General features: G+C 37.1%; 1 protein-coding gene and 1 long non-coding RNA gene across 2 annotated transcripts; one reads left to right on the top strand and one right to left on the bottom strand.

Moving 5' to 3' along the window:
- Positions 1–1,142: 1,142 nt before the first annotated feature.
- On the bottom strand, positions 1,143–3,158 carry LOC142225349 (uncharacterized). The gene is made up of 5 exons (XR_012719235.1): positions 2,902–3,158; positions 2,732–2,837; positions 2,151–2,666; positions 1,722–2,085; positions 1,143–1,657 (listed from the first exon to the last, which is right to left on the bottom strand). It is a non-coding gene; the product is annotated as an uncharacterized LOC142225349 (long non-coding RNA).
- A 1,569-nt stretch (positions 3,159–4,727) lies between these two features.
- LOC142225306 (uncharacterized) lies at positions 4,728–10,085 on the top strand. The gene is made up of 2 exons (XM_075295082.1): positions 4,728–9,929; positions 10,017–10,085. The coding sequence occupies exons 1-2, from the start codon at positions 4,728–4,730 to the stop codon at positions 10,083–10,085; spliced, it is 5,271 nt and encodes a 1,756-aa protein (XP_075151197.1).
- The last annotated feature ends 483 nt before the right edge of the window (positions 10,086–10,568 follow it).

The raw sequence follows: 10,568 nt of genomic DNA, 5'->3' as shown, positions 1-10,568 counted from the left end.
TTCCCTTTTTTTGTACATGAATACCGTTTTCTTTTGCCTTTATTCACCTTTTGTTAAAACCCAATTGAATTCCAAAGTTAGTTAAGTTAAGAAGCTGAAGAGAAGTAGGTCACTTGGACCTAATAAATTATTGAAGTTGAAAACACAGCGTCTTTTTACTTAAAAAGGCTCAGGCGGTGCGCCTCGTAAACCCATATTCGTGAAGAATAAATAACAGACCCATTGATCAATTATCCTGGATCAATAGGCGTTTGTACATGTGGTCCTTCAAACCTCCTAAACGGTGTTAGGAGAAGGTAAACCAGTGTAGGTTGCGACGAACCTACGAAGGAAAGATAAGCACATAGTCATATACGCTAGAGGCAGCGGCAACGATTCCTCAAGAAGTGTGTCATCAATTTTGCTTAGAGGCAGCAGTAACGATTCCTCGAGAAAAGCAACAACATCATCCAAAGTAAAGAAAGTGAGCACAAAAGAAGACAGCAACTTTTTAAGACATAGTGCTATCAAGAATACAGGTAAAAGTGCACAATCCATCCAATAAGAAAAGAGGATCGGGTGAGTACAACTTGATTATTTGAATTTTATGAGTGAGAATAGGGAACAAATCGTGGGTTTCACCTTGAGCTGCGGTTTCCAACATACATTATACCACTTTTGCGATTATCCAACAACAACACACACCAGTGTCCCCGCGCCGCATTTTAAAAATTTGACTGCCCACTCTTCGTCAAAAAGATCGTTTTCTATTAAGTGTACATGTAATCGCCCGTTTCATTTATTAAACAACGACTTAAATGTAAGAAAAGAGTTGAAAGCACCCAATAAACACAAACGTTTGAAAAATACTAAAATTCAATAATTTTTCAAACATTTTTTCAAAGGATTAGGGTAATATTCAAGTTGAGAAATTGTTGAGAAAATCGCGTTCTCAACAAAAAACAGACATTACCCTCAACAGTAAAATTCAACACAATAGCAATAATTTCTCAATCGTAATCCTCAAATTGAAATGCATCGCTACTCAATAATTTCTCAAACAGTTTTCAATCTGATAAAAATAAAAAATTAGCTTTGTTGCGAATACTTTCAAACCACAATTTGTATGAAAGTCAATCCTAGTTCTAACTGAAAGTCAATACTAAATTTCTAGAGATTTTGTAAATTTTATTATTTTTTTCGTTAACAAATATAATAATCTTAAAAATAACATTAATAATATATAAAAATAAAAATATAATACCAATCAAAATATAATTATCTTATTAAACGTATTAATAAATAAAACTATGAATACAACTTTAAATATCTTAAACATTTTTACATGTATAATTCCATTTCCTCCATAATGTTGGTGTCAAATAACTATTAATTAATATCCTGGCAATTTGAAATAATTACTATCGAGGAACTTGCTGGCTTGTGTGTTAGAATAGATTCCAGCAAGAGGAAATCACAAAATATCAAACTGATGACGGGATGTAAATTGATGTAATGCACATTTTCATCCAGAAGTTCTTGATATAGGAATTGTTGCACTTTGTTTTAATTGATTGCACCTTGTAAGTTTTCTGAAAACTTTTCTTTGTTGTTCCCTTCATCGGTTTTTCATCGGCCAACATCTTCCAAGAATATACCATCCAATGATTTTAGTTTTCTGCAAAACAATCGAGTTTTGTGATTTCCATTATGTTTTCATTTCACTTTTTATTTTGACTTACCAATTTGTATTTCTTCCAACTTACCACGTACTTCGTGTTTTCCTCAAGAACGTTGGTTTTACAAAATTGTTGTTATTAAAATACTGGCAATTTTCAGGAACTTGATGACTAGATAATTGGAATAAATTTCCAGCAATTTCAATTCACAAAATAACAAATTAAACCGATGATGCGATGTAAATTAAACTATCGATGTGATGCGAATTATCATCCAGTAGTTGTTGATATGGAAAAGAATAAATACCAAGTTTTTTTTGTTGCACTTTGATTTATGGAAACTTTCTCTTCTCGATAAGCCACTATCATTTTTCATCGGCCAGTCTCTTAATGTGTCCAAGAATCAGCATCCAAATATTTTAGTTGTCTGCAAAGAGATTTGATTTTAGTGACTTCCTTAAAGTTTTCATTTCGTGTTTTAATTTTACTTACCAATTATTATAAGCAATTTCAATTGATTATTAAAAAATGTCAACATTTTTTTATTTCTTCCACGAACTTTGTTGTCCAAAGTAGTATTGAAAACCATGTGGTTTTTTCGTCAACAAATAAGAACAAAAAAAACAAAACTTTAAATATCTTAAACATTATTAGTAAACACTTTTGCATTGATAATTCGATTTCCTTCCTTTTGGTTCCTTCCTTTTATTAACATGCGAGCAATTTGAAATTAGGAACGTACTGGACCGCGTGTGAGAATTGATTTTCAGCAGAAGGAATTCACAAACTATCCATTTTAAACTGATAATAGCATATGAATTAAACTGACGATGTGATGCACATTTTCATCCAGAAGTTGTTGATTTCAACAATTTGTTGTTTTTAACAATTTTAATTGGTTGCACTTGTAATGTTTCTGGAAACTTTTTCTTGTCGATAAGCCATTCAATTTTCATTGGTCAGCTTCTTATTGTTTGCAAGAATGTAGAATCCAAAGATTTTAGTTTTCTGCAAAGAGATTTCAATTTAGTGACTTCTTTAAAGTGTTGATTTAATTTTTCGTATTGACGTACCAATTATTATAAACTATTTGAAGCAGTTCCAGTTAATTGTCCACCTTTTTTTCATTGTTCAGCTTTTTAATGTTTTCAAGAACGTAGAATCCATAATTTTAGTTTTCTGCAAAGAGATATACATTTAGTGACTTCCATAAAGTTTTATTTCATTTTTTATTTTCACTTACCTATTTTTATAAACTATTTGGTTATTTGTCTAAAATTTTCCATTTTTTTATTTCTTGCAATTGACCACGAACTTCATTGCACAAATAAGTATTGAAAACCACATGGTTTTTTCGTTGCATTTTAGGGTAGTGTTTTGTCAAAGTTTTCTCATATTATCTTCAACACCTTTTCAAAGATTTCGTCAACATTTTGGCAAATGGGAAGTAATTCGCAAACAATTTGAAGATGTATTGAAGATGAGCTATTTCAAGTCAAGTTGAATTTATGTTGAAAATTATATTTACCCTCAAACTGAAAAATTGTTGCATTTGAAAAACGCTCATCCTGTGTTTATTGGGCAACAATAAAACATGAGTCGCTAATTTGTAATCGAATTACCAAAATTCAAACATAAATCAAACCATAATTCAAACATAAGTCAACAGCTCAAAGGAAATTCAAGTGAAATTCAACCCTGAATTGTCCAATGCAACTTGTTCGCTGACTGAGGGCACGCTTAGTTATCGTTGCATTGATATCGATAGCGCACACACACACTCACACTTCTAATGACAAAATAACAAAAAGAAATCAAAGTTTATGAAAACGGACGCAAATCTAAACGGAGAAATATATTTAATCTAAATCGGTTTTGTGTTGTGAAATAACTATTTCCGTAGAAGGAAAATTAAAGACAATCGTGTAGAGAAAAGTGCTATCAAAAGTTTGGACGGTGATTATTTAAACGAAATATAAACAAAACAAAAGTGCCGGTTTCGAAAAGTTAATAAATAGCAAACAAGTAAAGACCGAAATAGGCAAAATAACATAGTAGTTGGTGTTTCATAAAAATCAAGAATTTTGCAAAATACATTCCAAGCAAATAGGAAGATTTTGCAAAATACATTCAACCAAAACGGAATTTCAAAAGTCCCGCTAGTTGAAACGATAGTTGCCATAACGTACACTTTTCAACCCCCGTGGACAAGAAATAGCAGACTTGCAGCGACAGAATTTGGTGAGTGATCACACATTTATAAAAAAAAAGTCAAATATATAAAGCATAATTTGTGGTGTCGTGACTGGGACAAAAATTAATATTTGATCATGTACCTTATATTGGCGATATAGACTACATTTTGGCAAATGTTTTTAAGTTTGTATTCTATGAGCAACGAACATATAAGCTGCCGTGTGTGCAAGCAGTGAAAATTCCTAACATATTTGTTGTTGTTGTTTGGATTTCAAACATAAAGCCGTGTGGGCAAAGCAAGGAATATTTATTTGCTTGTGTTGTTGTTGGTTTGCAACGAAAGTCGAAGTAAGAAAAAAAAAGGGCTATTTGGGCAAGCAAGTGTTGCGGTTGTTGTTTATGGATGTGACAGATATATGATGTTGTTGTACTGTTGCCGTTAGGTGTAATGTGCACAGAAAAAATCAATTTGAAGACAATTTGTATTTTTTGACAAGGCGTTGCCACAGAGGCACATAAGTAATTACCCACGCGGGATTAATTTTATTACCGAAGAATATTTGTGCGAACATTTATTAAATAAAATAAAGACAATTTGGTAATTGCCAGTAATCGTCGGTTTAATATTGGAAATACACGTGAAAAATACTGATCGATTTCGTTTTAATTTCAAAAGACTTTGATGTACATCGAAACTGTGGTTCATTTCATTTCTGAAAAATTGCTCAAAAATTTACTCGTCATATTTTAGAGGCATACTGAAAGACATTATTCATCATTCATTTTGCATATCGATTTTAGTAATTCTAACGAAGAATTCGGAAATTCCACGAGAAGATATTTTAGTGTTAAATTTAAAAAAAGAAAGAAAACATGGCAGCTAGGAGAAAATTTCTATTTGATTGCCATCAATCAATGTCGTTTTGTAAGGAAATTACAACTTTAAATGGCGATGAGGTATCCACACAATTATTGGAAATTAAAGATTTAGAATTGGAACAAAGTTGGTCGTTGGTACTTTCCAGTTATGAGGCATTTGTTTTAGAGGACGAGAAAAATGATCATGATTTTAACGATTCAAACGGAAAAAAGTTCGAAGAAGCCAGAAAACTTTACCAAACTGCTAGAGCGAAAATTATGTTTATTTTATGTTCTCGTAATCAACGAGATACACACTCAGAAATTCAACCTCAACAGTTCGTTCATTCTTTAAAATTACCTCCATGCGATACTCCGCCCTTCGAGGGGGGATACTCTAAATGGCCTGCATTTAGAGATATTTTTACAGCAGTTTTTGGGAATCATCCTCATTTATCACCGGCTCAAAAACTATATCACCTACGAGGGAAAACAAGGGGTGAAGCGTTTGAAATTGTAAAAAAGTTTGAGTTAGTTGACTCCAATTTTGATTTGGCATGGGAGGCCTTAAAGGTGCGGTACGAAAACCGTCGAATTTTAGTCAATCAACAGATGAAGAAACTTTTCGGGGTCCAGTCGGTCCAAAATGAATCACCAAAGTCCATTCGTATGATACAAAGCGCAGTTGGGGACAGTCTTTCGATTTTTAAAACCTATGGTATCAGCGTTGACAATTGGGACCCATTGATAATTCATTTGGTTTCATCTAAAATTCCCGAAGAAACACTTAGGGCCTGGGAAGACTCCTTGAACGACCACAAAGAATTGCCTACGTGGCAACAAATGGAGTCATTTTTGTCAAAAAGAGTCGAAAAACTTGAAACTATAATCGACTTTCGAAAACCTAACCAGAGAGAAAATCATAACTCAAAATCACATTCGTTTCATACTACTACAGAATCGAGTAGCAAAACAAATTTTTGCAAGAGGTGTCACCAAAAACATTCGCTTATGGCGTGCAAGTATTTCAAGGCGTTAGCCCCAAAGGAGCGTTTGCGCTATGCAATGGCTAACAGATATTGTTTGAACTGTTTATCTACTGGTCATTTTAAATCTAAATGTACAAGTACCAAACTGTGTTTAAAATGTGATGAAAAGCATCACACTATGCTTCACTTTGAAATGGTTCCATCGAAGGAACATCAGAGATCAGCCTCAACGTCAGGCGCAGCAATTCCTCGTGAAGGGGACCAGGCATCAACGTCCGCCGATGCCAAACGTGAAAATTCATTTTTAAATACTGCAGAGCCAGTAGATGAGGTGAATACACTTTTTACACAGGGGGAGGGTGCAACTATTCTCCCTACTGCTCGCGTTGAGCTGGAACATGGTGGAGAACGATTTGCCGTGCGGGCACTTTTGGACTCCGGGTCCGAAAAAAGTTTCATATCGAAACGTTTGCAGCAGAAACTGAAAATCCCCATCGAATATTATAATTCACAAATATCAGGACTTGGCGGCACGGTGGTAGGCAACTCTAAAGGAAGGTGTAGCCTGAAACTTCACTCACGGCTCTCAGACTTTCATATTTGTATCAAGGCCCTGGTAGTCAGTAGCCTGGCCCATTTCCTGCCTTCGAGGCCTATTCGAACTACTCTCGAGAAAGTAAAACATTTGAATCTTGCGGATCCCAACTTTTATGTACCTGCACCAATCGATTTGATTATAGGTAGTGATTATCTTCCTTTCATAAACAAAAAAGGGATTGTTCTACCGATTGTGGGTGGTATCGAGGCACGTGAGTCTCATTTCGGGTGGTATTTGTTTGGCCCCGCGACTACAGAACCCATTCATGCTTTTTCCACGTTTATATCCCCCTGTGAGGAGAATTTACTTCATGATCAGTTGAAAAAATTCTGGGAAGTAGAAGAAGTTGAAAGGTCAATAGCCCAATCTAACGAGGATATTTGGTGTGAAGATTTCTATAAAAATACAACATACCGGGACCCAGATGGTAGATATGTAGTTCGACTGCCATTTAAGAAGGAGTATCCTGAATTTGTTTCTTTAGGTTCCTCGAGAAATATGGCCTTGGCCCAATATTGCCGCATGGAAGCAACTTTGCGTAAAAATCCTGAATTAAAGTTAGAATACGACAAAGTTCTGCGCGAATATATAACCTTAAATCACATGACTATCTCTTCAGACTATACAGGTACGCAAACAAATTACTTCTTACCACACCACGCGGTGATTCGGCCCGAAAGTAAAACGACGAAAATTCGGGTCGTATTCAATGGGTCAAAGAGAACTACGAGTGGACATTCCTTAAATGACGTTTTGTATTCGGGCCCCATTTTACAAAGAGATTTAATGAAGATTATTTTGAATTGGCGATACTACAAGTATGTATTTAATGGGGATATACAAAAAATGTACCGCCAAATATGGGTGCATAAAGATGACCAGCGGTACCAACAAATCTTATTTCGCGCGGATGAACATGGCCCCATTGAACCATATCGTCTTAAGACAGTCACTTTCGGCGTTAACGCAGCACCATTCCTCGCGATCAGAACACTCATCCAATTAAGCCAAGATTGCAAGCAAGAGTATCCGAAAGCTTCCGATATCTTACAAAAAGAGACTTATGTAGACGATATTCTCTCAGGTGGACACTCTCTCGAAGAGACAAAAACAAAACAGATTCAGGTACAAAAAGCTTTACTCTCCGCGGGATTCCCTTTGAAAAAGATCACGTCAAATAATATAACACTGTTAGAGAACTGGCCGCGGGAAGATCTTCTGAACGAAGAATTTCTCAGAATCGAAGAGAAAAGTGCGACGAAGACTCTTGGCATTCGTTGGAATGCGGTTACAGATTCTTTCTTCTATGCGATCGATCCGATAAAACTGAATGATAAAATAACGAAAAGAAAAATACTATCTTGTATAGCAAAATTATTTGATCCGCTGGGGTGGATAGGTCCTATAATAATTACGGCAAAAATCTTGATGCAAGACCTGTGGCATGAGAAAATCGATTGGGACGAAGCAGTGGCCCCACATATATTTAACAAATGGTATTCATTCATTCAAAATCTTCAATCGATTCCGATTATAAAAATAGACCGATGGGTCAACTTCTCGCCTCACGCGACAGTACAAATTCACGGATTTTCTGACGCATCGGAAAAGGCCTATTGCGCCACTGTATATCTCCGTACGACAGATGATAAAAACATAATCCACTCCCACTTACTTGTCGCGAAGACCAAAGTAGCTCCCGTGAAAAAACTTACCATTCCAAAATTAGAATTATGTGGAGCTAGATTGCTAACAAAGTTATTAGAAACTGTTGTTCGAGAAGTCGCTTTTGACTACGAAATATTTCTGTGGACGGATTCAGCCATAGTTTTGGGATGGCTACAAAAAACACCACAAACGTTGAAAACATTTGTTTCAAATAAGGTCAGCGAGATTCTCAGTATTGCTAACATAAATCAATGGAGATACGTGAATACGAAAGATAATCCAGCCGATCTGGGATCGCGGGGATGTCCTCCTCGAGAATTAGCAAACTCGCAACTATGGTGGCACGGTCCACCATGGCTAACACAAGAAATTAGTAAATGGCCAGAGCCAAGAACGTTTGAACCAACAGATTTGGAGACGAAAAAAGTTTCAGCTTTTCATATGAAAATTGTGGATGAAAGTATTATTCAAAGATTTTCTTCTCTAAACCGGTGTTTACGTGTATTGAGCTACATTTTTAGATTTATCAAGGCTAGCAGAAAAGAAGTAATTCCAAATGGCTTGGTTTTGCGACAAGAGGAAATTCAATTTGTTAGAATCCGTCTTATATCACTCGCTCAACGAATGGTTTTTTCTAAAGAAATCCAAAATCTGCGCGAAAATCAACCAATAAGTAGACAGAGCAAACTTCTCACTGTAACTCCTTTTTTGGATGAACATGGAATGCTTCGAGTGGGAGGTCGACTCACCAATTCGGGTTTACGATATGATGAAATGCATCCGATAATCTTGCCCGCAAAATCGAAATTTACTGAACTTCTAATTGATTTTACCCACAAGATTCTCCTCCATTCTGAGCATCATGTCATGCTCCGAGCTGTTCGGCAGGGATATTATATACCACGTGTAAGAAATCTCATTCGAAAATGCATACGCAACTGTAAACAGTGTACTATCTTCAAACATCGTATGCAAAACCAGTTAATGGCACCATTGCCAACCGAAAGAGTTCAATTTTCATTACCATTCACGTATACCGGTGTGGATTTTGCCGGTCCATTCAACATACGTGCATCGACGGTACGAAACGCAAAGATTTTGAAAGGCTACGCTGCCGTATTTGTATGCTTTACAACGAAAGCCGTTCATCTGGAATCATGTTCCGAGTTATCAGCAAACGCCTTTGTTGCAACTTTTTCTCGTTTTGCAGGACGACGTGGTCTCCCGAAGACAATATTTTCCGATAATGGCCGGAATTTCGTTGGAGCAAGTTATAAGTTGCTCAAAGAACATCAACAATTTCTTCAAGTCGCCGAAAAGGTCCTCGCGGACAAATATGCTCTCCACGGATTTAGCTGGTCTTTCATCCCGCCGTACGCTCCTCACATGGGGGGGTTATGGGAGGCGGCGGTTAAGAGCATGAAGACCCACCTAAAGAAAATTGCTGCGAACCAGAGCTTCACCTTCGAGGAATTTACCACCCTACTCGTTACAATAGAATCTATACTGAATTCACGGCCTCTCACTGCAATTACCGAAAATCCAAACGAGCTGAATCCACTGACCCCAGGCCATTTCCTGCGAGGAGCCCCCATAATAGCGCCACCCGAAAGTACTAGTCTCTCCCTAGAAACCAATATCTCGTTGTTAAATCGTTGGCAGCGACTCAAAGTTTTGCAGCGAACCTTTGCCCTCCGATGGAAAAACGAATATATTTCAGAACTGCAACGACGAATGAAATGGAAGACGACAAAGGAAAACGTGAAACAAAACGACTTCGTTATTATCAAAGACGATTTATTGCCTCCTACCGAATGGCGGCTAGGACGCGTAGTCAAATTATTCTACGGGACAGACAACAAGGTGCGAGTGGCCAACATACTAACAAAAGCCGGCATTATAACACGTCCCATCGTTAAACTCTGTATTTTGCCCAATCAAAGTCCGAGCGGTTCGGGACAAGTCCCGGCGCCACAATAGTTTCTCAATCACTCATAAAAATTTCACTTAATCATTTGTACGCATTTCCTTCCCTCTTTCTCTTTTTAGATACAAGATGCCAACGTGCCACCTTTGCAAGCGGAACCATCAGTTAAAATATTGCCGAAAATTTCTTGAACTGACACCAACAATGCGACGGCTTACTGTGACCAACAAAAAAATGTGTCTAAACTGTTTAGCTCATACTCACACCGTCGAGCTCTGTTATAGCTTCGAGCGCTGTCGCTATTGCGCGTCAATACACCATTCGTTGCTCCACATCGACACGTAGGACGAACAAAAGCCTCGCGCCACCATAGCCAACATAGAAGACTCTCATCCTACAGCGAAAAATGAGTATTGCCTCAAATATCCCCAACCGGCGGTCGCTATACCACCACTTTTTCAAGCAAGCGTCCATTACAAGGATTGGAATCAATTATTGACGTTCTTGGTGGTGCCAGAGATTGAACATTCAGCCATGCTATGGAATGTTGCCCACAAGTTCCCTGGGTTCAAGGCCAAATACAACCAAGACGAAGAGCCGTACGGACGGTTCATGGTCCACAGCATAGGTCCCAAATTTGACTTCATGTTCGCGTTGAAGACATTTTTTAAAGT

This window comes from Haematobia irritans, chromosome 2 (assembly GCF_050003625.1).
Source record: "Haematobia irritans isolate KBUSLIRL chromosome 2, ASM5000362v1, whole genome shotgun sequence".
NCBI lineage: Eukaryota > Metazoa > Arthropoda > Insecta > Diptera > Muscidae > Haematobia > Haematobia irritans.
The sequence above is the reverse complement of the archived record's forward strand: the minus strand, read 5'-3'. Positions and strand labels throughout refer to the sequence as shown.

Coding starts and splice junctions, on each gene's coding strand:
- LOC142225306 (XM_075295082.1), top strand. CDS start 4,728: ATGGCAGCTAGGAGAAAATTTCTATTTGATTGCCATCAATCAATGTCG. Junction 9,930..10,016: donor GTCCGAGCGGTTCGGGACAA/GTCCCGGCGCCA, acceptor TTCTCTTTTTAG/ATACAAGATGCCAACGTGCC.